Consider the following 22,933-nt stretch of genomic DNA (forward strand, 5'->3'; position numbering starts at 1 on the left):
AACACGGAACCTCACCTCACTTGTTGGTAACACGGAACCTCACCTCACTTGTTGGTAACACGGAACCTCACCTCACTTGTTGGTAACACGGAACCTCACCTCACTTGTTGGTAACACGGAACCTCACCTCACTTGTTGGTAACACGGAACCTCACCTCACTTGTTGGTAACACGGAACCTCACCTCACTTGTTGGTAACACGGAACCTCACCTCACTTGTTGGTAACACGGAACCTCACCTCACTTGTTGGTAACACGGAACCTCACCTCACTTGTTGGTAACACGGAACCTCACCTCACTTGTTGGTAACACGGAACCTCACCTCATTTGTTGGTAACACGGAACCTCACCTCACTTGTTGGTCATAGGAAACCTCACCCCATTTGTTGGTCATAGACACCCCCACCTCATGTCCCAGACACCTTGTCCTCTTGCTAGGTAAACACCCCCTCTTTGCCCCCATTTGTTAAGCACTCCACAATTGCTGGCCACCCACCATCTTCCTCGGGAACACGCCATTTTCTCCTCACTTCCTGGCCATTCACCCCTTCAGACTTTTTGATTCTGCCCTCTTATCCAGCCATATCCTCTTGTCTCTCCTGAGAAGCCCCTTGTGACCTCTGCCTCTGTAGAATTAGCATTTGTATTGGAACATGCCATTCCCGGCCACAGACAGGATGTCACATAATCTCTGAGCCTGCCCCGTCTCCCTCTCATATGACTCGGAATCTCCCCGCAGCACACAAACATCGCACAGCCTCCACCCACACGGTTTTTTATCACTTACAAGAGCGGAGGATCGAGCTTCCCCCGCCATTGTTGGAGTGGTTCCGGCCGGTTCGTGACGTCACCATCGCGGCAGTTGGCCGGTTGCCGGGGAGGAGTCGCCATTTCTGTGGTGTGAACTTATCGGAAAGGAGAAGCTGAGGATACCGATCGGCGCCTTGTACCGGCCTGCCTCCTCTCCGGCCACTCGGTAGAATTCTGTGTGACCTGACTGGGATAGATCAGAGCGACCATGGCCTGCGGAGCGACATTAAAGCGCTCTATGGAGTTCGAGGCCCTGATGAGCCCTCAGTCTCCGAAGCGCCGTCGGTGCACCCCTCTCCCGGGATCCCCCGCCAACCCGTCCCCCCAGAGGTGCGGCCTGAGGCCTGACAGTCCGCTAGGCCCGCAGTCTTCTCTGCAGCCGCTGGGTGGGGACCGCCGGCTAACCCCGGGTACGTATCCGTTTGTCTTTGTGTGTCGGGGGGGGAGGGGGAGTATTGTTCACCCCAGCATAGGCCGATCGTTCCGTTATAGGCCGATCACCCCATCAGAGGCCCAGTCCTGATCATCGGCACAATACATGGAGTGAAGGGGCTCCACTGCTTTAGGAAATCGGCTCAATTGTTTTCTAGAATGACATCATAGGGGCCCTCAGGCACACACAGGGGCCCATCACCTTCATTTATTCTCTTCTGTGTCATAGATCACTACAAAACCAACAGAATGGCACTGCAGTCCCCCTCTCAGGTAGTGGGACAGGCCATTGTCCTGGGAATAAGGGCTCATTCACATCATGTCTGTTACTCCACTTAGATCAGCACAGGATCATTGCAAGACCGTATTGAGGGGAAAAAAAAGAATTGCCCGTACATTCAGGTGCCTAAGAATCCAGGATGTCTGCGTCTTTAGTGCAAACCATGTCATCGCAACATGCTGGAGTGCATAGACTAGAATCAGGCCTCATTTTGTGACATTTCCATAACCCGTCGCCCTCTCCACCCACTTTTTCTAACCCCCTCCTTACCCATATGTAGATTTTTTTTTTTTTTATGTACTTCATTTTTTTTTAAAATGTTATATTTATGGACAAAACATCCTCACACACCCTTGTTTCTGGTCTAGGAAAAACTGAAGTCTAACGGCTAGTTTACACTTGCTTCAAAACAAGACTTCGGAAACGCTTTTTTAAAGCTCTCTGAACGCTAGTCAAAGCTCCTGTCACTAAATAAAATGGTTAGCCTAGTCCTGTTTACATCTTGCTTTTGCTTGGTGCTTCGATGAGGCTTTAGTGGGGTTTTGATGAGGCTTTGGTGGAGCTTCAAGCGAGCTTTGCCATAGACTTCTATGGAGACTTTGAAGCACCACTAAAGCTACATGGGGTATGATTTTTGAAGCAAAGCAAGGTGTAAACAGGACTGTAAGCTAACCATTTTATTTACTGACAGGGGCTTTGACTGGCGTTAAGAGAGCTTTTAAAAAGCTACTCACCTGAGTGGATTCTTCAATCAGGTGCTGGCACTGCCATCTTGACTAAAGGATAAACAGCAGTTAAGCCTTGCAGCTTCACAGCTGGTTTCCTACTACAAATGCGTGCTGCACTCTGTGAACGGGCCGCAGTCTTCTGTGAAGTGTATCGGAAAGAGGAGGAGGCTGAACTTCCAGCCCAGTTTGCCATCAAAACCAGGTACCTGTGGCAGCAGAGCTGCCCCTTTTGGGAAGCCAGTCATACATGGATCACAGGTACAAGCTAGGAAGGGTGACCCCTGGAAGTTGCACATCTATGCAGCCCTGCTGCAGTGAATGAATGGAGTGGCAGCCTCAGCCTGGACTACAACCAGGCCATGCCCCCAACGTGTGTCACTCCACCCTCCGGTCATGGACCAAATTCGGCTTAAAGTGGAGTTCCACACAAAAATGAAACTTCCACTTTTCGGAACCCTCCCCCTTCCGGTGTCACATTTGGCACCTTTCAGGGGGAGGGGGGTGCATATACCTGTATAATACAGGTATTTACTCCCACTTCAGGGCATAGACTCCCACGGGGGGTCTACGCCTCTTCCCATCCCCCACGCCCCCCCTGCTGTCCTGATTCCCTTACCGAAGATGGCGACGGGAGCACCCGAGGATCAAGGGACGGTTCGGCCTCGGGTGTCGACATCGCGGGCACCCTGGACAGGTAAGTGTCCTTATTTTAAAAGTCAGCAGCTGCAGTATTTGTAGCTGCTGACTTTTTAAAAAAAAAAAAAAAAAAAAAAAATGTTGGTAGACCTCCGCTTTAAGCTGGTCATGGACCAAAATTCGGCTTAAGCCGGTCATATATGGACCAAAATTCGGCTTAAAGTGGTTGTAAAGGCAGAAGTTTTTTTTTATCTTGATGCATTCTATGCTTTAGGATAAAAAAACCTTCTGTGTCCAGCAGCCCCCCTAATATTTTCCCAAACCCCTTCTTGATCCAGCAATGTCCAGGAGTGCCTCGGCCACCTGGGACTCTCCCTCCTGATTGTCAGAGACACAGCAGCAGCTCTATTGGCTCCTGCTGCTGTCAAAGTCATTTAGCCAATGAGGAGAGGCGGAGCAGAACCGCAGCTCCGTGTCTGAATGGACACACAGAGCTGCGGCTTGGCTCAGGTGCCCCCATAGCGAACTGCTTGCTGTAGGGGCAGGAGGGAGGGGTGGTGGAAGTAAAGAAAATTACATAACCTATATCCTGCCTCAGTTTCCTGCAGCCTCCTGAAATGCCGACATCGCACATCCCAGGAGGCCACCAGGATCTCTACTGCTCATTGTGTAGAGGGGTGGCTGTGTCTTCTTGTTTTTACAGCCAGTCCAGTGATGACCCCCTTTGGTGTATATGTGTAGTCATGGAGCTAGCTGCAAGAACCCAAAAGAGATTGCTGCAGGATCACCGTAAAGAAAATCACTTGATTCCTCCATCAACACAATCAGTGTTGATGGGAGAATCCTACCTGCAAATCTATTGTGTTCTCCAGGCAGGGGGTGCCGTCCTGGCTGGGAGAGCATGCAGTGATGATTGCTAGTGGCTATAGCCGCTTGCAATAAACGCATGAGAAATCTGACAGGCTGGTTCTACCCAAGTTAATCAATCGGCTTACCCATACGTGGTTTGAATCTCAGCCAGTCCCTGAACCTGCAAAGATTCAATACGGCTCAAGGCAGCAGCCAAGGGTGTACACATGCTGCAGCCACAATGCTTTGCTTCATGGCCGCAGCAGGATTTCTACCCCCCCCCCCCCCCCCCCTGTCGCTTTTGATGGCCGTAGCACCCGCCAAGCACGACCTATACTAGTAAATGAGGCTGCTCTGCAAGCACCTGCAACCATGGCCAGTGCTTTCGGTTGCATTAGTGCAAAGTTCAAATATTTCGAGTAACTAGTGAGAAGGTAATGCAATACCTTGTGCAATGTTCCCTATAAAACCTACACTGTTTTAGCCCTCATTCACACAGGCACTTACACACGATTTGTTCATCTGATTGTACTAGCGCTGAACTGCATGCTGGCAGCCTATATAAGTGAATGGAGACACATCGGGTGTAGGTGCCCATACAGCCTAGTTTGACAAGAACGGCTACATGACCCCTGATGTAGAGCTTGTGTGGTACTACGCTGTATGGGTCCCTACAAATGATATGTGTCCATTCACTTATATAGGCTTCTTGTACGCAGCTCAGTGCTAGTATAAAAAAGAAACCAGCGGCTATTTGTGCTGTTCCAAGGCTGCGTGCCAATGTGAATGATGCCTTTAGCATAGGAATGTAGGCAGGCTATTTAGATGTGTGCGTGTGTTTTTTTTTTTTTTCTCCATGTTTGTGCCCATGACCTAGAATTGCATGTTAAGTAAGAGCACTTGAAAAATGTGTACAGTATGTGGTTCTTCATCTTCGGTATTGTCAGGAATTGCATGCTCAAGTGTGAATGGGGCTTAGCCTGCAGGCTGGTGTACCTGAGCCCTTGAAGTGGTTGTAAAAGCAAACATTTTTTTTTCCTTTCTTAATGTATGCTCTGCATTAATGTAAAAAAAAACCTTCTAATAGTAGCGCCCCCAAACGCCTACCTGTGTCCTGTATTGATCCAGCGATATACCGTCACTGAGAGCCACGGAGGATAGATGTTGGCTCTTGCTGCTGTCAGTAAAATGCTGTGAGGAGGAAGTGGAGTTCAGCAAGGACTAGCTGAATTTTGATCCATGTACAGGGACAGTGGTTGTAGCGATCCGCATTTCTACAAGCAGCCTGTTGGATAAACGCTGCTCAATTAGTGTATTTTAAAGGTGGGGAAGTCTCCCTGCTGTCTGAATACAATAGCTCATCAGGAGTGAGTTCCCCCATTTACATCAAATGTGTGTGGATGGGGGAATTGGGTCAGTATTTTTGTTCAACCCCCTGGTTGAGCAAAAAAATAAATAAAAACCAGAACCATTTATTGGCTGCCTAAAGAGGTTGTAAACCTCCGCAAAAAAAAAAAAAAAAAGACCCTGCAAGACAAAGGCATGAGCTAGTATGCATCGCATACTAGCTTATTATGAAATTCCTACCTTAGAACGAAGCTGTTGCTGCGGTCCCAGCACACCATTGTCACAGCCGACATCTTTCCCAGAGCTTCTTCTGGGTTCACAGGCTCTGGCGCTGTGAATGGCTGGAGCCATGATGACGTCACTTCCGTGGACGGGAGCCGCCATTCACAAGCATGGCTCGGAAGGAATGGCACACATAGGCTGTTCCTTTAGAGCGTATGTTTCAGCGATGTCCCTGGCTGCACTAGAAATATCTCCTAAACTGTACAGGTATACCTATAGTAAGTCTATAAAAAGGCTTACCTATAGTTAAACATCTGCAGAGGAAGCAACTTCCTTTTTAAGATCTCTTTCACCAGCTTTGCACTTTTTCTCTGCCTGATCTTTAGGGTGGGACTATTCATCATAGAAGTCTAAAACTGTGCTTTTGTAGTTTTCATTTTTTTCCTCTCTCTTCTACTCCACCCAAAATGAAACAAATACTGTTGCAGAGCTTGTGAATGTCCTTCCTTTTTTTTTTTCTACACTTTTGTTTAGTAGGTTGTTTCTTGATTATGATTGTGTGTGTGTGTTTTTTTTATTCCCCCCCCTTTATGGTTGTTAGGTTATTGTCCGGAGCTTATCCCCTCTTTTCATGTGATCCAGCTTTTCAGTAGGTTGTAAGGATTTTCGATGGCTTATTCAGAGTAGCTGGTATAGCAGTATGGGGTGGTGATAATGGTGATTCTATCTCTCCTAGCATGTTTTTACAGCTGGATCCTCTGTATTCACTTTGATAAATGTTGGTCATAAACATTCCATGATCTGTTAGGAAACTATGACACTTATAAAAGGCTTCTTTCTGCCTGCACACACATTAGAACAGAGGTTCCTAGCCTTTTTGGGCTACTACCATTCTTTAGAGCAGGGATATGCAATTAGCGGACCTCCAGCTGTTGCAAAACTACAAGTCCCATCATGCCTCTGCCTATGTGTATCATGCTTGTGGCTGTCAGAGTCTTGCTATGCCTCATGGGACTTGTAGTTCTGCAACAGCTGGAGGTCCACTAATTACATATCCCTGCTTTATAGCAACATCTAGTGTGTGCTTTAGTGTGGCTTGTTACATCGGGGGCGGGGCATTACCTGCCACAATGTCATACCATGACTGTGCTGCAAAACCCAACTTTTTTAAAATTGATGAACTGAAATACACGAGTGCATGCCAAATGGGGCAAGCTGTATTTCCAGCAATGTGGTATGCTGCAGATGCCTTTTTTAGGGTGGGTTGGAGTACCGTTTACAAAGTGTGTGTTGCTGTGCATTATGGTAACATGTACATATGTTGCAGTACAATAGTGTGAATGGCTCCTTTTAAAGGCCTGAGATTTTGCATAGCCACTACTAGTGTATGTGGTTATGTTGTGATAGGTGAAAAGATGAGGTGCTGACATCAACCCCTAAGAAACCAGTAAAATATCCAAGACTGGGATGCTGCATATGCTCAGCCTTGCACATCTGGCCTTATTGCTCTCAAGCCATAGGTTGGTGAATTTGAAATGCGAGTCTGGCACAGATCACATAAGCGAAGAACCATTTGCAATGTTCTGGAAATTCTGACTAATTGAAAAAACATACTAAGATGTATTGTTGGACAATTGTTTTACTTCCTGTAAAGGGTGGGGTTCCAGTATTGCTTGTGAAAAAAACCTACACCAATAACTGTTAAGTTGCATATTAAAGCAGCATTAAACCCAAAAGCAAAAATGTAACTATATTATATTGCAGTTTACCAATCAGATGTGATGGCTGCATATGTATGTGTGTTTATGGTTTTTTTTTTTTTTTTTACCACTTCAACCCCACAAGATTTTATCCCCCTTCCTGACCAGGCCATTTTTTGCGATACGCTACTGCGTCACTTTAACTGACATTTGCGCAGTCGTGCGATGTTGTATTCAAACAAAATTGACGTCCTTTTTTTCCCACAAATAGAGCTTGCTTTTAGTGTTATTTGATCACCACTGTGGTTTTTATTTTTTTTGCGCTATAAACAAGAGCGACAATTTTGAAAAAAAACACAATCTTTTACTTTTTTTGCTATAATAAATATGCCAAATTAAAAAAAAAAATAGGCAGATATGTATTCTTCTACATATTTTTGGTAAAAAAAAATTGCAATAGGCGTATATTGATTGGTTTGCGCAAAAGTTAGCATCTACAAAATAGAGGATAGATTTATGGCATTTTAATTATTATTATTTTTTTTTTTTATTGGGACTGCAATATTGCGGCGAACCAATCGGACACTTTAGACACATTTTTGGGACCGGTGACATTTTTATACAGAGATCAGTGCTATAAAAATACAAGCAATATATCACACAGAACTGTCAGGTAGTGTGTGAGTCAGCGCTCACTGGCAGCTATAAGGTGGACCATAAGGGATCAATAACAGGGAGGGGGGTGGGGAACAATAAGATATACCCAATATGAATTAATAAGAATTAGTCCATACAGTCCATAGTAGTAAGAGATATCAAGGAGAAGTCCACAGGACAGATGGATCCACAGGTGGATGGGGATTGCACACACAGTCACCAGAAGCTCCTCAGCAGAATATGGGAATTCCCTCAGACAAACAAAAACAGCAGAAAGAGGGCGCCTGGGTCAGAGTAAAAGCAAGTAACACTTTATTCAGATACACTTACATAAAAGTATCTTGCAAGCTGCACACAGGGTGGATGTGGATCACCAATCAAGCAGTCAGTTGTCACAAGGGATGAGAAGACCACTGTGGGGATAACACAGACCTGCCATACTTGAGGTATATAACCAGCAGCGTCTCCAGTTCTCACACCTGCTCTCAGAGCTAGCAAGAGACCAAATTGGGCCGGGCCGCAACGCGTTTCTGAGGTGCCGCCTACCTCTTCAAGCAAAACAGTTTTGCCTGAAGGAGGCGGCACCTCGGAAACTCTCCTTGTGACAGCTGACTGATCGGTGATCAATTGATTGGAGATACCGGGGTTATGGCAGCTAGCCATAACCCCGGTATCCTTTTCGGCCAGCGGTACAGTTTCCATTTAATAGTGGTCTCTGCAGCGTATTCGCCGCAAGATCACTTTTATCTGCGGTGGGAGAGGGGGGGGGGCCCCCCTTCTCGCCACGCTCCGGTGCCCTCCGCCGCTTCCCGGAGCTAATTTTCTGCCTGTATTCACCTTGTGATCAGACCAGTGACACACCACCTGTATTATAGCACCCCCACTCTGGATGAAATAGCACAGAGGGCACCTTTGGCCAGCCCTATTGTCAGTCTGGGGCAAAGGAAGGAATGTTGGATGTACTAGCAAATTTACACACACTAACAAATTGAAGACTCCAGCTAGAAGCCATTAGAGCAAACCATTTTCTTGTTCCTTTTGGGATAAAAGTTTACATAAAAGCTGATCATTGTAAACACCCCTGTCAGTGGTAAATGGTTTGTCTTATCCCTGTAACTGATACATCTGCAAGAGAGCTTGTTCTTTTGAAAATCAATCTTTCTGGCCAAATCGCCAGATAATCATAGACAAAAGAAAGCCTAAGGCTGCCCATAGACTGTAATGCCCCGTACACATGGTCGGACTTTGTTCGGACATTCCGACAACAAAATCCATGGATTTTTTCCGACGGATGTTGGCTCAAACTTGTCTTGCATACACACGGTCACACAAATTTGTCGGAAAATCCCATCGTTATAAACGGGGCAGTAGCCAATAGCTTTCATCTCTTTATTTATTCTGAGCATGCATGGCACTTTGTCCGTCGGATTTGTGTTCACACGATCGGAAATTCCGACAACGGATTTTGTTGTCGGAAAATTTTATAGCCTGCTCTCAAACTTTGTGTGTCGGAAAATCCGATGGAAAATGTGTGATGGAGCCCACACACGGTCGGAATTTCCGACAACAAGGTCCTATCACACATTTTCCGTCGGAAAATCCGACCGTGTGTACGGGGCATTAGAATTTGTACCATGTATGGGAAGCCTGTCAGATTTTACATGTGATTATCATCACTAGTATACCTGCTAGCAATATTGCTAACGTTCCCCCCCCCCCCCAGTGGGAGAATGTAATAGCTTGGTTGGAGGGATTGGGGGGAATCGAGCAAATTTCTTTCCTGTAACCCATGTTTTTAGAAAAGAGATTCGCTCTGTCTATGGCCGGCATTAAAAAAAAGGACTAATGCAGCTACCACATCTAAGAAAGAATTGGTAAGCTGCAATATAATGTTTTGGTTTATTACCAGTTTAAGGAGAGGGCGCTCGGTCTGTCTCTATCTATAAAGCTGTACTGCAGCTCCTCTACTTGGCATTCTAACATTCCTCAAGTGTTCCTTTCTCTACTTTCCTCCTACTTGGCCGGATGTCAGGTGATACTACATTGAAGTCATTGAATCTAGCACCCAACTGTAACAGGCAGATGTGTAGTAAGATGGATGAAGAAAAGAAGCATTCTGCATTGGCTCTGCCCAAGTCTGAATGGGCCCTTATAGTTTCCCTTTCAGCACTGCACTGCAAAGCAGAGGTGTGACCCAGCCACATAGGAAAAAATGGGATTTCTACTTCAAATGCTTTTTCTTGTAGTCAAAATCATTTGTTTTACTGCATAAAATTGGATTAGTATAGACTTCCAAAGAAACCTACGCATTTCTTATCTCCAATAGTTTTGTTCTTGGTGTCACTGTCCCAAAATGCGTATGGAAGTTGGGGCTTCTGATTTCACTTGCTACATCTAGTACTTGTTACAGGTCTGTGATGTAGAAAAACCCAGACAATCAACTTCAGTAGATGATGTTGTTATTATTTAGGATTTATATGGACAACCGTTTGACCGGTCTTGACAATATAAATTGAGACAGTACAGTTACCATACAATTAAATACAAGAGGGTTAGGAGTTGCGGTTTGACCCTACCCCATCTCTCCTCATTGGCTCACTGACTTTGGAGCCAATGGTGCCGTGCTGCTGTCTCAGCCAATAAGGAGGGAGAGTCCCGGGTAGCCGAGTCTCTCCTGCAACATCCCTGGATCGAGATGGGGCTCAGGGAAGTATTAGAGGGGCTACTGCACACAGAAGGTTTTTTATCTTAATGCATTAAGATAAAAAACCTGACTTTACAACCCGGATCCCACAAGATAGTAAAGCCAAATGTGAGTAAGAGAGCTCTGGAGCCTGCACCTTAAAGTGCCTGTCGCCAATTGCAGCCCCCATATTTCAGTCTTTGACCTTGCACATGTCAATTAACTGTTTTAAAATGTTTTTTGTTTAGTCTGTTGTGTTTTTATCTGTGTGATCTTATGTTGGACCAGAAGGAAGGAGTTTATACATGTATGAACTGTTTAAAGTGGAGTTCCACTCGGTTTTGTGTTTATTAAAAGTCAGCAGCTACAAAACGTGTAGCTGCTGACTTTTAATAAACACACACTTTCCTGTCCCACGGTCCAGCTATGTGGCTGCCTGAACACTCGGCTCTTTCCCTCTGTTCTCTCTGGCTCCGGCATCACAAGTGTGGGTTCCCGGCTGTGACCGCTTGCGAGTTGCGCTGCGCCTCCTCAATGGCCGGGCAATCTTCTGTAACCTGTGATGTGTCTCAGAAGATTGCAGGGGGGGGGGACTTGCGGAAGTGGGAGCTTGGAATCTGTCAAAACTTGTCAAACCCCCCCCCCCTAAAAAAAAAATGGCATGTCAGGGTTGGAAGTATTTAAAGCGGAAGTTCCACTTTTGAGTGGAACTCCACTTTACCATATTCACTGTTGAGAATAAAGGGAACCATCCCTGAAAGAGTCCCAGCATTTTCAATTGCTACGTCTCGGCACCGCTTACTGTACACAACACAAGCTACTACAGTTTTACAGCCTAAGCAGCAGCCAGTTCTGGCAAACAGATCACTTGTTTGGTCCAAGCTGGCCCAAATGTATTTAAAGGAAACCTGGAATTCTCTTTTTAAAGCTGCAGGGGAAGGGTAGATTTGTACAGTGCTGGGTCACAGTAATGAATGGGTCTGAAAATGTAATTTCATTTTAAATGACCCAACAGATTAAGACATTCACATGGCAGTCACTGAAGGCTGACAGACTGTTTCCAGAACCTAACCTTTTCCATATTTTGCATTAACCTGTCCATGTAGCTGTACCGTATATTGCAATATTTCATTTAAATTGAATGTTCTCTTATTTCGGGCACAGTATTTCCCAAATGGTTTATTTTTTTTTCTTTTAGAGCTTATTGTGCACAATCTGTGCCAAGTAGGTTGGTATGTGGCAGTTGCTTATTTACAGTTTTTGTTTTTTTTCAAGAACAAATCTTTCAGAACCTGAGAGACGAATATACACGCTACCATAGACGACGGCAGCTAGAAGGAAGTTTCAACCAAAGTGAAAATGGACACTCCAGTGAGGTTCAAACCAGTACATCTCTCACAGCTCCATCCTCACCAGGTAATGAGCACTGTCGAAGTCCAATAAAGGAGGACAATGGAAATTAACAACTTCCTTGCCATGCTATAGTTAAGACGTCCACGGTAGGAAGTGGAATACCAGGCTTATGGCTGCCCCAATATGTCAAAACCTCGTATTGTGTGTGTGTGTTTGGTTTTTTTTTGTGTTAAGCCAGTGATTCTCTAACTGCTAAAAGTCATCTGAGCTGATTAGCGGCAGGAGGAGTCGTTTCTGGACAGTCGGAAAGTAGGACGCCCGCAGCGTGGCCATCAGTGGTGTGTCAGTCTGACACACCGCATCTCCGATCGAGGTAAAGAGCCTCTGACGTAGGCCCTTTACCACATGATCAGCTGTGTCCAATCACAGTGTAAACAGGAAAAGCAGTGTTTCGGGTTTTCCTTTACTTGCACTGATAGACGCGAGTAGAGGAGACCCCCCCCCCCGAGGATGCCCACCCACGGCCACCAGGTAAGCTCACTAGAGCACACCAGGGATAGGTTTTAGGAGGATAACAAAAAAAAAATATTCTGAACCAAATGGTGTACTAAAATATTTACCAGTGCCAATAAAATGCAGCCTGACCTGTGCCAACAAAATACAGCCTGATTAGTGCCATGAAATGCAGCCTTACCGCCTCCACCTCGCACAGACTGACATTCTGTATGCATCCACCTGTCACTCGGAAGACAGAGCGGCCGTACTCCATTCAGCCGCTCAGGCTACGTTGTCTTCTATGAGTGACAGGACAGGCCCAGCGGGAGATCGCCTGGCGCTTGCAGGAGACGGCCACGCCGGCCAGGCATTGTAACATGGTGGTGTACCTGGTCAGTATTCGTTCCATAAGACGCAGAGACATTTTTGGGGGGGTGTCTTATGGAGTGAAAAATATGGTACTTATTTACAATGTTTTGTAACGGAAACAAAAACTTTTTATTTTTTTCAAAATTTTTGTTTTTTGCGCTGCAAATAAAAAAAAAATAAATACACCAAATACCACTAAAGGAAAGCTCTATTTGTGGGGGGAAAAAAATGTTAAAAATGTTGTTTGGGTACAGTGTTGCATGACCACGCAATTGTCATTCAAAATATGATGGCGCTGAAAATTGCCAATAGGCTGATTAAAAAAAAAAAAAAAAAAATTCCCCCCCATCCACACAATCTAGGTAGATAGAGGAATCCTCCCCATAGTGTTATTGTATTCAGACAACGAGGACTCCTCTGTCAGAATACACCGATTGGCACTGTGGCGCCGATCAAACACAAATTTCCCTACAAGCCTGTTCATTAGAAGTCCGTCATTTTAGATTGACTTCTCACGAATGGGAACAGCCATAGATGGATTGAAATTCAGCCGATCCCTGCTGAACCTGACAAACTTCGATCCATTTATGAATGCACAGCATATCTCAGGGGTATAGTTTGCACATCTGTATCCAAACGCTAAGGCCCCACCTGAGAGTTTTGTAGCTCGAAGCTCCAAAATGCTTGGGGAGAAATAAAATCTATTCTCTATGGTGGTTCATATCTCCACTCCAAGTCACCTGAAGCTCAAAATTTTGGAGCTGCTTTTGTAACTCCATTTGAGCAGATTGCTGCTTTATGTGTTTTTTTTTTTTTTTTTTTTTCTCAAACGCATTGAAACATGCAAATGCAATAATTTAAAAAATTGTTAATCATAAATCAATAAAAATTTAACCCTAACAACAAAAAGTATAAATTAACCTTAATATGAACAATAAATAATACATGAATAATATAATAAATTAACCCCAATCCATAACCCTTACCAATAAAAATCTGAACGCAGATGAAAAGCTGAAAAACAAAGCAACTATATGATGAACGGGATGACATTTTTTTTTCTCTATTGGCTAATAACAAAAACGCTGGATTACCCTGTCATCTGCTGTAATGACTAGCTGACTTAAACGTGGTGGATGTGGCCTCTGCAGGCACTTTCACGGGTTCTGACCATTGGTGTTTTTAGTCTCCATGTTGGGTGTTTTTGATTGGTGTTTAAGAATTCTGGTAAAGTAAAACTGAGACTATCTCCCAACTCCATTGCTGTGCAGGTTCAGTGGTGAAGAAAGACCAACCAACATTCAGCTTACGACAAGTAGGAATTCTGTGTGAACGTCTACTGAAGGACCATGAAGACAAGATTAGGGAAGAATATGAGCAGATTCTAAACACAAAACTAGAAGGTTGGTGTTTTTTGCCATATTTGCACTTTTTTTTTTTTGTACATATGTACATATATTCTTTTTTTCAAGCTACAATGCAGTGTCAATGATTGTGGTATAACTAAAGGCAAAATGCGGTGCTGGTGTGTGGTGTTTTTTTTTTTTTTTGCTATGTAACCTCTCTACTGGTGATCGTTTTCACTGAAAGTGAAAACAAATTTTGAGTGGTCACCAGAATGGGAATGCAAATCTGCCAATGGGGACATTGTTTCTGGTGTCCTGATTATTAGGGATTTCCCTGGCCTTGGAGGAACTTCCCTTCACTTCTTGTTGTAGCTATAGGACAGGAAGTGAAAACTCACTAATGTAATACATATGGAAAATAAATTGAGAGGGGATATGTACTTCTATCACTCTATGCAAATTGATAAAAAAAAAAGTTTTGCCTTCAGTGTTACTTTTAAAGGCATTTAAACCTTCCTTATCTACACCTTGTGTTTTTCACCTACATAAGATGTGCATTGATCATGTAGTTTCATGGTGTCTCATTTGTTGGCATGTACACAGTCTGTAGTGGAGTAAAACATCACATGTCTTTTGTTAAAAAATTTCTGTTTGTTTGAAACATAAGGCATGCGGCAGGGCACTGCACAGGTTAATGCATTATCTCTGTCCTCTGTCTAAGAATCGACCCTTCCTGTGAAGAAATGCATATCCCACAATCCCTGGGTCTATTAATCTAGTGTTGGTGCAAGTGAAAGTAATTAAAGGAGAAGCGTGGAATACACACACACACACACACACACACACACACACACACACACACACACACACACACACACACACACAATGTGATGCTGCAGCTGTTCCACTTCGGCTTTAACACCCAAGAACTGAGTGATCACGTGAGCTCCTGGTCTGCTCAGATCGGAGGGCAGTGACTGTCATTCTCCACTTTGCACCTCCATAGCTCACTGGTATACAGGTGTAGCCTGACAATATTGTTGGGATCCTGAAGCAGCTCTGCTATTGACTGACTCTGGGTCACAAGAGAGCAAAAGTGCACTCCTGTGACACCCCCCAGGAGAACTATTCCCCCCCCCCCCCCCTTTTGCCATACTTCTCTTTTACAGAGCTTACCATGATGGCAGAGGTGTGTGTGTGTGTGTGTGTGTGTGTGTGTGTGTGTGTGTGTGTTTTTATAAAAGTGATATGCATTTGTAATTTAACACAGTGAAATCGCTAGGCATGCATGTGACCTGAAACAAGAAGTTGCTTTTCCTGCTGGTCAATAATGACAAAGTAGGTGGATTAATGCATGGAGATAGGGGAATCAATCAGCCATGATACCACAAGCTGCAGCACAACATGTGAGCCCATCATTACAAGGTAAGGCAAACAAGCAGCACTGGGAACAGAACTACAGTACTGTACAAAAGCTTTAGGTAGGTGTGAAGAAATGCTGTAAAGTAGGAATGCTTTCAAAAATATATATTTTACTTTGTTTTGTTTTTTTCAATTTACAAAATGTAAAGTGAATGAATAGAGGAAAAATCTAAATCAAATCCATATTTGGTGTGACTACCTTTTTTGCATCTTACACTTGCACAAAGTCACGGATTTTATACGATAAGTCAAGGGTATGATTAACCAGTTCTACCAAGCAGGTGCCAATGATCATCAATTTCATATGTAGGTTGAAACAGGTATAAACAGAAACTGCTGTATAGAAGGCTTAAAACTGGGCGAGGAACTCTGCTACTAAGGTGAGGTTGTGTTAAACCGTTTCATGTCACAGGTCATACACCTTGCCAACACTGAGCACAGCAAGGAAACACAAGATCGTTTTACTGCATCAGTAAGGTTTCTCCCAGGCAAAGACTTCAACGTAGACTGGGGTATAAAGATGTGCTGTCAAAACTCTTTTGAAGAAGCAAAAAGAAACCTGTAACATTGAGGACTGTAGACGCAGTGGTCGGCCAAGGAAACTTAATGCATCAGACAAAACATGCTTCCCTTTGACATCGGAAGATGTCCACCAGTGCCATCAACTCAAAACTGGCGGCAACCAGTGGGACTCAGGTATACTCTACTGTGCAGAGAAGTCTGGTCAGAAATGGTCTTCATGGAAGAAATGCGGCCAAAAAGCCATACCTCCGACGTGGAAACCAAGCTAAGCGACTCATTTATGCTGAAAATGTAGGAACTGGGGTGCAGACTGATGCTCTAGACTGAGTCAAAATCTGAAACCTCTGTCTGTAACAGGAGGCAGTTCACCGAAGGACTGGAGTGGTATAGTAATGAGTCTGCAGGTAACAGTGAAGCATGGTGGAAGTTCCTTGCAAGTTTGGGGCTGCATTTCTGCAAATGGAATTGGAGATTTGGTCAGAATCATTGATGTCCTCGATGCTGAGAAATATAGGCAGATACTTACCCATTATGCCATACCATCAGGGAGGTGTTTGATTGGCCCCAAATGTATTCTGCAGCAGAACAACCCTGAACATGCAGCCAATATCATTAGGAACTATCTTCAGTGTAAAAAAAGAACAAGGAGCCCTGGAAGTGATTGATTGTCCCCCGTAGAGCCCCGATCTCAACATCATCAAGTCTGTCTGGGATGAAGCGACGGAAAGGATTTGAGGCAGCCTACATCCACAGAAGATCTATAGTTTTCCCAAGATCTTTGGAAACCATCTACCTGCAAAGGTCCTTCAAAAACTGTGCAAATGTACCTAGAAGAATTGATGCTGTTTTGAAGGCAAAGGGTGGTCACACCAAAAATTTATTTGATTTGGATTTTCTTTCTATTCGTTTTGCATTCCATTTTTGTTCATTGATAAAAATAAATTACCACTTCACTTCATTCCTAATTTTACAGTATTTTTTCACACCTGACTAAAAATTTTGCACAGTAGTATATACTAATACCTAGTTAAAACAAAAACATTTGAAACTAAATGCCCATACATGCGTTTTTTTTTTTTTTTTTTTTTTTTTTCATTCAACCCCCGGTTTGAAAAAAAAAAAAAAAAGGACCTGATTCCCCTTTCCACACACTCAACGTGGATGGGGGGAATCATTCCCACTGAGCTATTGTATTTTGACAGCAGTGAGACTTCCCACCATCAAAATAGACCGATCAGTGTTGGTGGCACTGATCAATCGGGAAAAACCCCACAGGCTGGTTGTACAGAAGTTGATCAGTGGATCAACTTCTGTACAACCAGCCTGCCCATACATTGTTTGAAATTTTGCCAGTTTTTATAGTCCAATGATGAATGGAAGAATTAATATTGCTAAACAGTCCTTAGTAGCAAAAATAGGTATCTGATCACATCAAGGAAATGAACCATAACACTGTAAACTGAACCGTGGGTAAATAATATCCCTTAAAGCACTCAACTGCCCACCTTGGTGCTACTCGTGGATGTCTGACAAGGTCTCTGAGTATCGCTCAAAAGTGCCCGCTGTTGAATTTTAAAAACGGCGGGGCTCCACGTTTAACGCAGCCGTGTTATTCATTCACAGGAATCTGTGAATGAATGAACTACAAGTCCTATCTTCCACTGCAGCAGAGGACTTGGTGTGCTCATTGGACTGCAAGGGCGCTGATGAGCATATTTAACTGAAAGCCGGTATGTGGCGGTAAGGGCAAAAAAGCTGTAGTATCTGCAGGAGCCTGGCAGTACACTCATGATCCACTAATCGTTTGTGCAATGCTCTGCAGGCTCCTGAGAAATAAAAATAAATGCTCCTTCCTTTTTTTTTTTTTTTTTTTTAATACCTGCAAAAACATGCATATATGTATTTATTTTTAAAGTGAGCTTGGCTTTTAACACCTAATATGTGATGTGTTGCATGTCTGTGTTTTAGGGTGGGTTGCTTCTAGGGTATATTTGAACAAATTTGTTTTCAACATGGTATATTTCTAATAGATGCCACTCTTTTTCCTGTACATTGTAATAGGCACTTTTGAATGGTTCAGTAAAGCTATCAGGACAGAAATATGGAAGCTGCCACTTATGATGCATGCTTCAGGCCTTTTTATCCCTTGCTTAACTACTTGGCTTGTTACTGACCTGGAATAAACGTGCAAGTCAGGCTTTCTACTGTAGGCCTGTCCTTGCGAGCTACTAATAGGAAAGGATAAGAATGGCTGCCCCAGACATTGTGCTGTTGAAGTGAGTATTGATGGGTGTCCTTGTGTGTTCTTAAAGTTGTATATCTGGGCAAAAAAAACTATGCAGGTAATTTCTAGAACACATTTCCCCATGTTTTATTCCTTCAAAAGTCTTGCTTAAGCAGAAAAATATCTATTGATCTGCCTGAAATTCAGTGAAATCCTAAGCTCCTGAGTTGATGGCAGCCCTTCAGAACATGGGTAGGGCTGACAACACTGCTTAGGATTTTAGATCAGTAAATGTGGCAATTAATAGATAAAAAAATCTATTGATTTAATTGGCGTCTTTAACATTTTTATGGAAGCCTAGTCCATCTAAAACCTACATTTCAATGTTGCGCAGTAGCCACTCACTACTTCCTGACTGTGGACATCTCCTTTTTTAGTGTGATATTATACTTTTTTTTTTTTTTATTACTTTATCCACCAAATATTCTAAAACCCAGAAAGAAAATCTACTTGGTGTGTGAGGTTGATGTATGAAATCCTCATTTAACTGTCTAATTTTATACTTCTGTATTTTATTTACCTAGAACAATATGAATCCTTTGTGAAATTCACACATGATCAGATTATGCGGCGGTACGGAACAAGGCCTACAAGTTGTAAGTTGTGTGTTTGTTTTTTTTTTTACACTATTGGTTTAAAAGGAAACTTCATGGTTTTGGAACAATTTTTATACAAAGCATGTTATTTTTAGAATTATTTCTGCTAGCTTCTGCTTCTTAGACTGCCAGTTGTCTAGCGCAATACAGCTCATGCATAGGAATAGATAGGCCATCGTGCACAGGCACACTTTGAAGATGGATCGACACGGGACATTTTTCATAGTCTGTGTGGCACTCGGCAGGGCTGCACAGTGAAGATCATTGGGAAAGAGCACAAGATGGGTATTTTTCACAGCACACTAGGGTTGATTCACTAAAACTGGAAAGTGCAAAATCTGGTGTAGCTGTGCATGGTAGCCAAGCAGATTCTAACTTTAGCTTGTTCAATTAACCTTTTGACAAAAAAAAAAAACAAAACATGGTGACATGTCATTTACAAAAAGTGCTTTGATAATAGCTTTCAAACCAAAGCTGGAACTTGCTTTTTCATATCTTATGGAGAAAAAATGTAATAATGCTATTTAGCAAACACAGGAAATATGCTATAAAGACAAATGCCACTCAATATATTAACGAGCGCTTTGCTTTAGATTTTTTTTTTTTTTTTTTTGTAACACAACCATATGTTGTCATAAATTTAGGCCAAATTGAATTCTGCTATATGTTAGTTAAAAAAAAAAAAAAAACCCTATAGGTGTATATTAGTTGGTATGCATGAAATCCTACAGCACAGGGGGTCTCCAAACTTTCTAATCAAAGGGCCAGTTTATTGTCCTTCAGGTTTCAGGGGTGCAGCTTGTGAACATTTGTCATCGGTGGGAATAAACCACTACATTTGGTATGGGGTGGGGGAATAGCAATAGCATCCCATCATTAGTATCATTGGGAGCAAAAGTGCCCAATTGTTGATGTCATTGGGTCACCATAGTGTCCAAGGGCCAGATAAAGGCAAGCTGAGGGCTGCATCCGGGCCAAAGTTTGGAGACCACTGCTATAGCATCTACAAACTATGGCATAAATACTGAAAATTTTATCTTTTTATATTAGTAATGGCAGTGATCAGTGACTTGAGTTAGGACACTGATCGTGCAGTGGGCAATCTGACACTAACTGATGCTGGGGGGAACTGACTAACTGCCACTGACATCACTAGTTACACTAATACAGTGATCAGTGCTAATATAATATACACTGTCACTGTACTAATGACATGGACTGCGAAGGAGTTAACATTTAGGGGCAATCAAGGGGTTAACTGTGTGCTAATTTTACTAAGCAGTGTGGCAGTTTTTACTTCCTGGCACCTCCAGTTTCCTGAGCGTACGCCTGTGCATTTGGAAAAAAGCCCTTAATGTATATGTACTGCAGCGGGTCCACAATAAGTTAACTTAGGATGGCTGACTGTCTACCTTTTGTACAACTACAGTGCCTTGCAAAAGTATTTACCCCCCCCCCCCCCCCTGCATTTTTTCAGTTTTGTTGCCTCACAACCCGGAATTAGCATGGATTGTTTGAGGATTTGCGTCATTTAATTTACAGAACATGCCCACAACTTTGAAGATTTTTTTTTTTTTTTTTCTTTTATTGTGAAGCAAATAACAAATAGGACAAAATAACAGAAAAAGTCAATGTGCATAACTATTCACCCCCCTAAAGTCAATACTTTGTAGATCCACCTTTTGCGGCTATCACAGCTCCAAGTCCCTTTGGATAAGTCTCTATGAGCTTGCCATAACTTACCATTGGGATTTTTGCCCATTCCTCCTTGCAAAACTGCTCCAGCTCCTTCAAGTTGGATGGTTTGCGCTTGTGAACAGCAATTCTGACCACAGATTTTCTTTTGGATTGAGGTCTGGGCTATGACTAGGCCATTCCAACACATTTACATGTTTCCCCTTAAACCACTCAAGTGTTGCTTTAGCAGTGTGTTTGGGGTCATTGTCCTGCTGGAAGGTGAACCTCTGTCCTAGCCTCAAATCACACAGAGTGGTACAGGTTTTGCCAAGAATGTCCCTGTATTTAGCACCATCCATCTTTCCCTCAACTCTGGGAAACTGGTCAGTCCTGCCGACTGCTGTGAAACATGGTGGTGGCAGCATCATGTTGTGGGGATGTTTTTCAGCGTTCGGAGTTGAGGGAAAGATGGATGGTGCTAAATACAGGGATATTCTTGAGCAAAACTTGTACCACTCTGGTGTTCTTTGGGTGATGTGATGTGTTGGGTTTGCGCCAGACATGGCATTTTCTTTGGCCAAAAAGTTACATTTTTTTTTCTCCTCAGACCAGAACACCTTCCTCCATAGATTTTGGGAGTCTCCCACATGCCTTTTCGCAAACTCAAAACGTGGGTAAAAAGCAAAGGGCGGTGAATACTTTTGCAATGCACTGTACATTTTAGAGGTCGACCGATATATCGGCCGGCCGATATATCGGCCGATATTTGGCTTTTTTTACTTAATCGGCATCGGCCGATTGTGCTGATAAAAAAAGCCGATTATGACTTCAGCTGGACTTGCAAATGACTTCTGTAATAGAAGTCAATGCAAGTTTTCTTCTCTCCTCCTCTGGGCAGCCTGCCAAGTCTGATAAGAAGATACATTGTATCTCTTTCAGGTTCTTTTATCAATAGACTGAACTCCGTGGAGAAGTTCTCAGTTTAACCATTTAAAGACTAAATCTTTTCTGACACTTGTTGCTTACAAGTAAAAATCCTGTATTTTCTGCTAGAAAATCACTTAGAACCCCCAAACATTATATATATTTTTTCTAGCAGAGACCCTAGGGAATAAAATAGCGGTTGTTGTAATATTTTATGTCACACGGTATTTGCGCAGTGGTCTTTCAAACGCAATTTTTTTTGAAAAAATACACTAATGAAATTAAAAAAAAAAAAAGCAGTAAAGTTAGCCCATTTTTTTTCGTCCAAAAGTTTGGATTACCTGTTTTTGTGTATTTAATATTTAAGATAGTTATATTTTTTTTAATCTAAATTATACATACAAGTGAACTGATTGGAGGTTTGTTTTGTTTAATAAATGTTTAAATATAAAAAATTTTCTGTATCACTTATTACTTAAGGCTGCTTTCACACTGGAGCGGGCATGCGTTGACGGTAAAACGCTGTTAGTTTTAGCAGCGCTTTACCGTCATTTTAGCTGCGCTATTCGGCAGCTAGCGGGGCGCTTATAACCCAGCTAGCGACCGAAGAAGGGGTTAAATGCGCCCCTGAAGCGCTGCTGCCAAAACGCTTTGCAGGCGCTTCGGCAGCGGTGCTCATTCATTTCAATGGGCAGGAGTGGTGGAGGAGCGGTATACACCGCTCCGAAGATGCCGCTTGCAGGACTTTTTTTTAACATCCTGCCAGCGCATCGCCTCAGTGTGAAAGCACTCGGGATATCACACTGAGACTGCAGGGGAGCCGTTTTACAGGCGCTATTTTTAGCCCAAAAGCGCCTGAAAAACGCCCCAGTGTGAAAGGGGTCTAACTGTTAGATTTTATGCGATGAAGGGAAAAAAAAAAAAAAGAAATCGGCCTAATATATCGGCCCAAAAAAATCGGCATCATATATCGGCCATCGGCCACCGCGATTTCTAAATATCGGCTTTGGCATCGGCCAGAGAAAAACCCATATCGGTCAACCTCTAGTACATTTAATTATATATTCCTTATGCATTTCAGAATTTTTTTTTTTTTTTTTGGACTGGAGAATATTTCTAGTCCACCTGTGAAGTGATATGCAATTGGTTTTTTAGGTAATGTGCATTCACAGAATTACTTGCTGTAAACTCATTCTGGATACTTGGTGTGCTTCAGCAACTTTCCCTATGGCGCTTGACAAGAAAGACATGTACCTGTCCTTGCTCCGCTGAGATTTTTGCTGTGGGAATTTCTAAGTGCCACACTACCTCTCAAAAAAAAAAAAAAAAAATCTTTTACCAGACACTTCAGGGCCTTGGCAAAGAACGGACCGTGCTTACTGCTAGGGGAATATGTTCATTCCAATACCTACATGATTCTTATGAGAGTCCCAAATCTGAATGTTTTCGTTGTATATTAAAATTTGACACTTTATGGAGTCCTTGACCAAACCTCATGAGCACCCATTACTGTCAACCACTTTCGAGACTAGATATCGAAAACTGCCCTACAACTCGGGGTCTGATCTTTATATTCTTCTAAATAATATTGGATCGAAAA

The 22,933-nt window shown here is 43.1% G+C and overlaps 1 protein-coding gene across 1 annotated transcript in view; it reads left to right on the forward strand.

The window, feature by feature from the left end:
- Positions 1-744: 744 nt before the first annotated feature.
- Positions 745-22,933, forward strand: part of AKIRIN1 (akirin 1) — a 32,998-nt gene continuing 10,809 nt past the window's right edge. The window contains exons 1-4 of the mRNA XM_073615495.1: positions 745-1,221; positions 11,621-11,761; positions 13,834-13,965; positions 18,661-18,732. Coding sequence (XP_073471596.1) covers positions 1,020-1,221; positions 11,621-11,761; positions 13,834-13,965; positions 18,661-18,732 — 547 coding nt within the window. The 5' untranslated portion in view covers positions 745-1,019. The remainder of the gene's footprint in view (positions 1,222-11,620; positions 11,762-13,833; positions 13,966-18,660; positions 18,733-22,933) is intronic.

This window comes from Aquarana catesbeiana, linkage group LG02, assembly GCF_042186555.1.
Source record: "Aquarana catesbeiana isolate 2022-GZ linkage group LG02, ASM4218655v1, whole genome shotgun sequence".
Classification (NCBI taxonomy): Eukaryota; Metazoa; Chordata; class Amphibia; order Anura; family Ranidae; genus Aquarana; species Aquarana catesbeiana.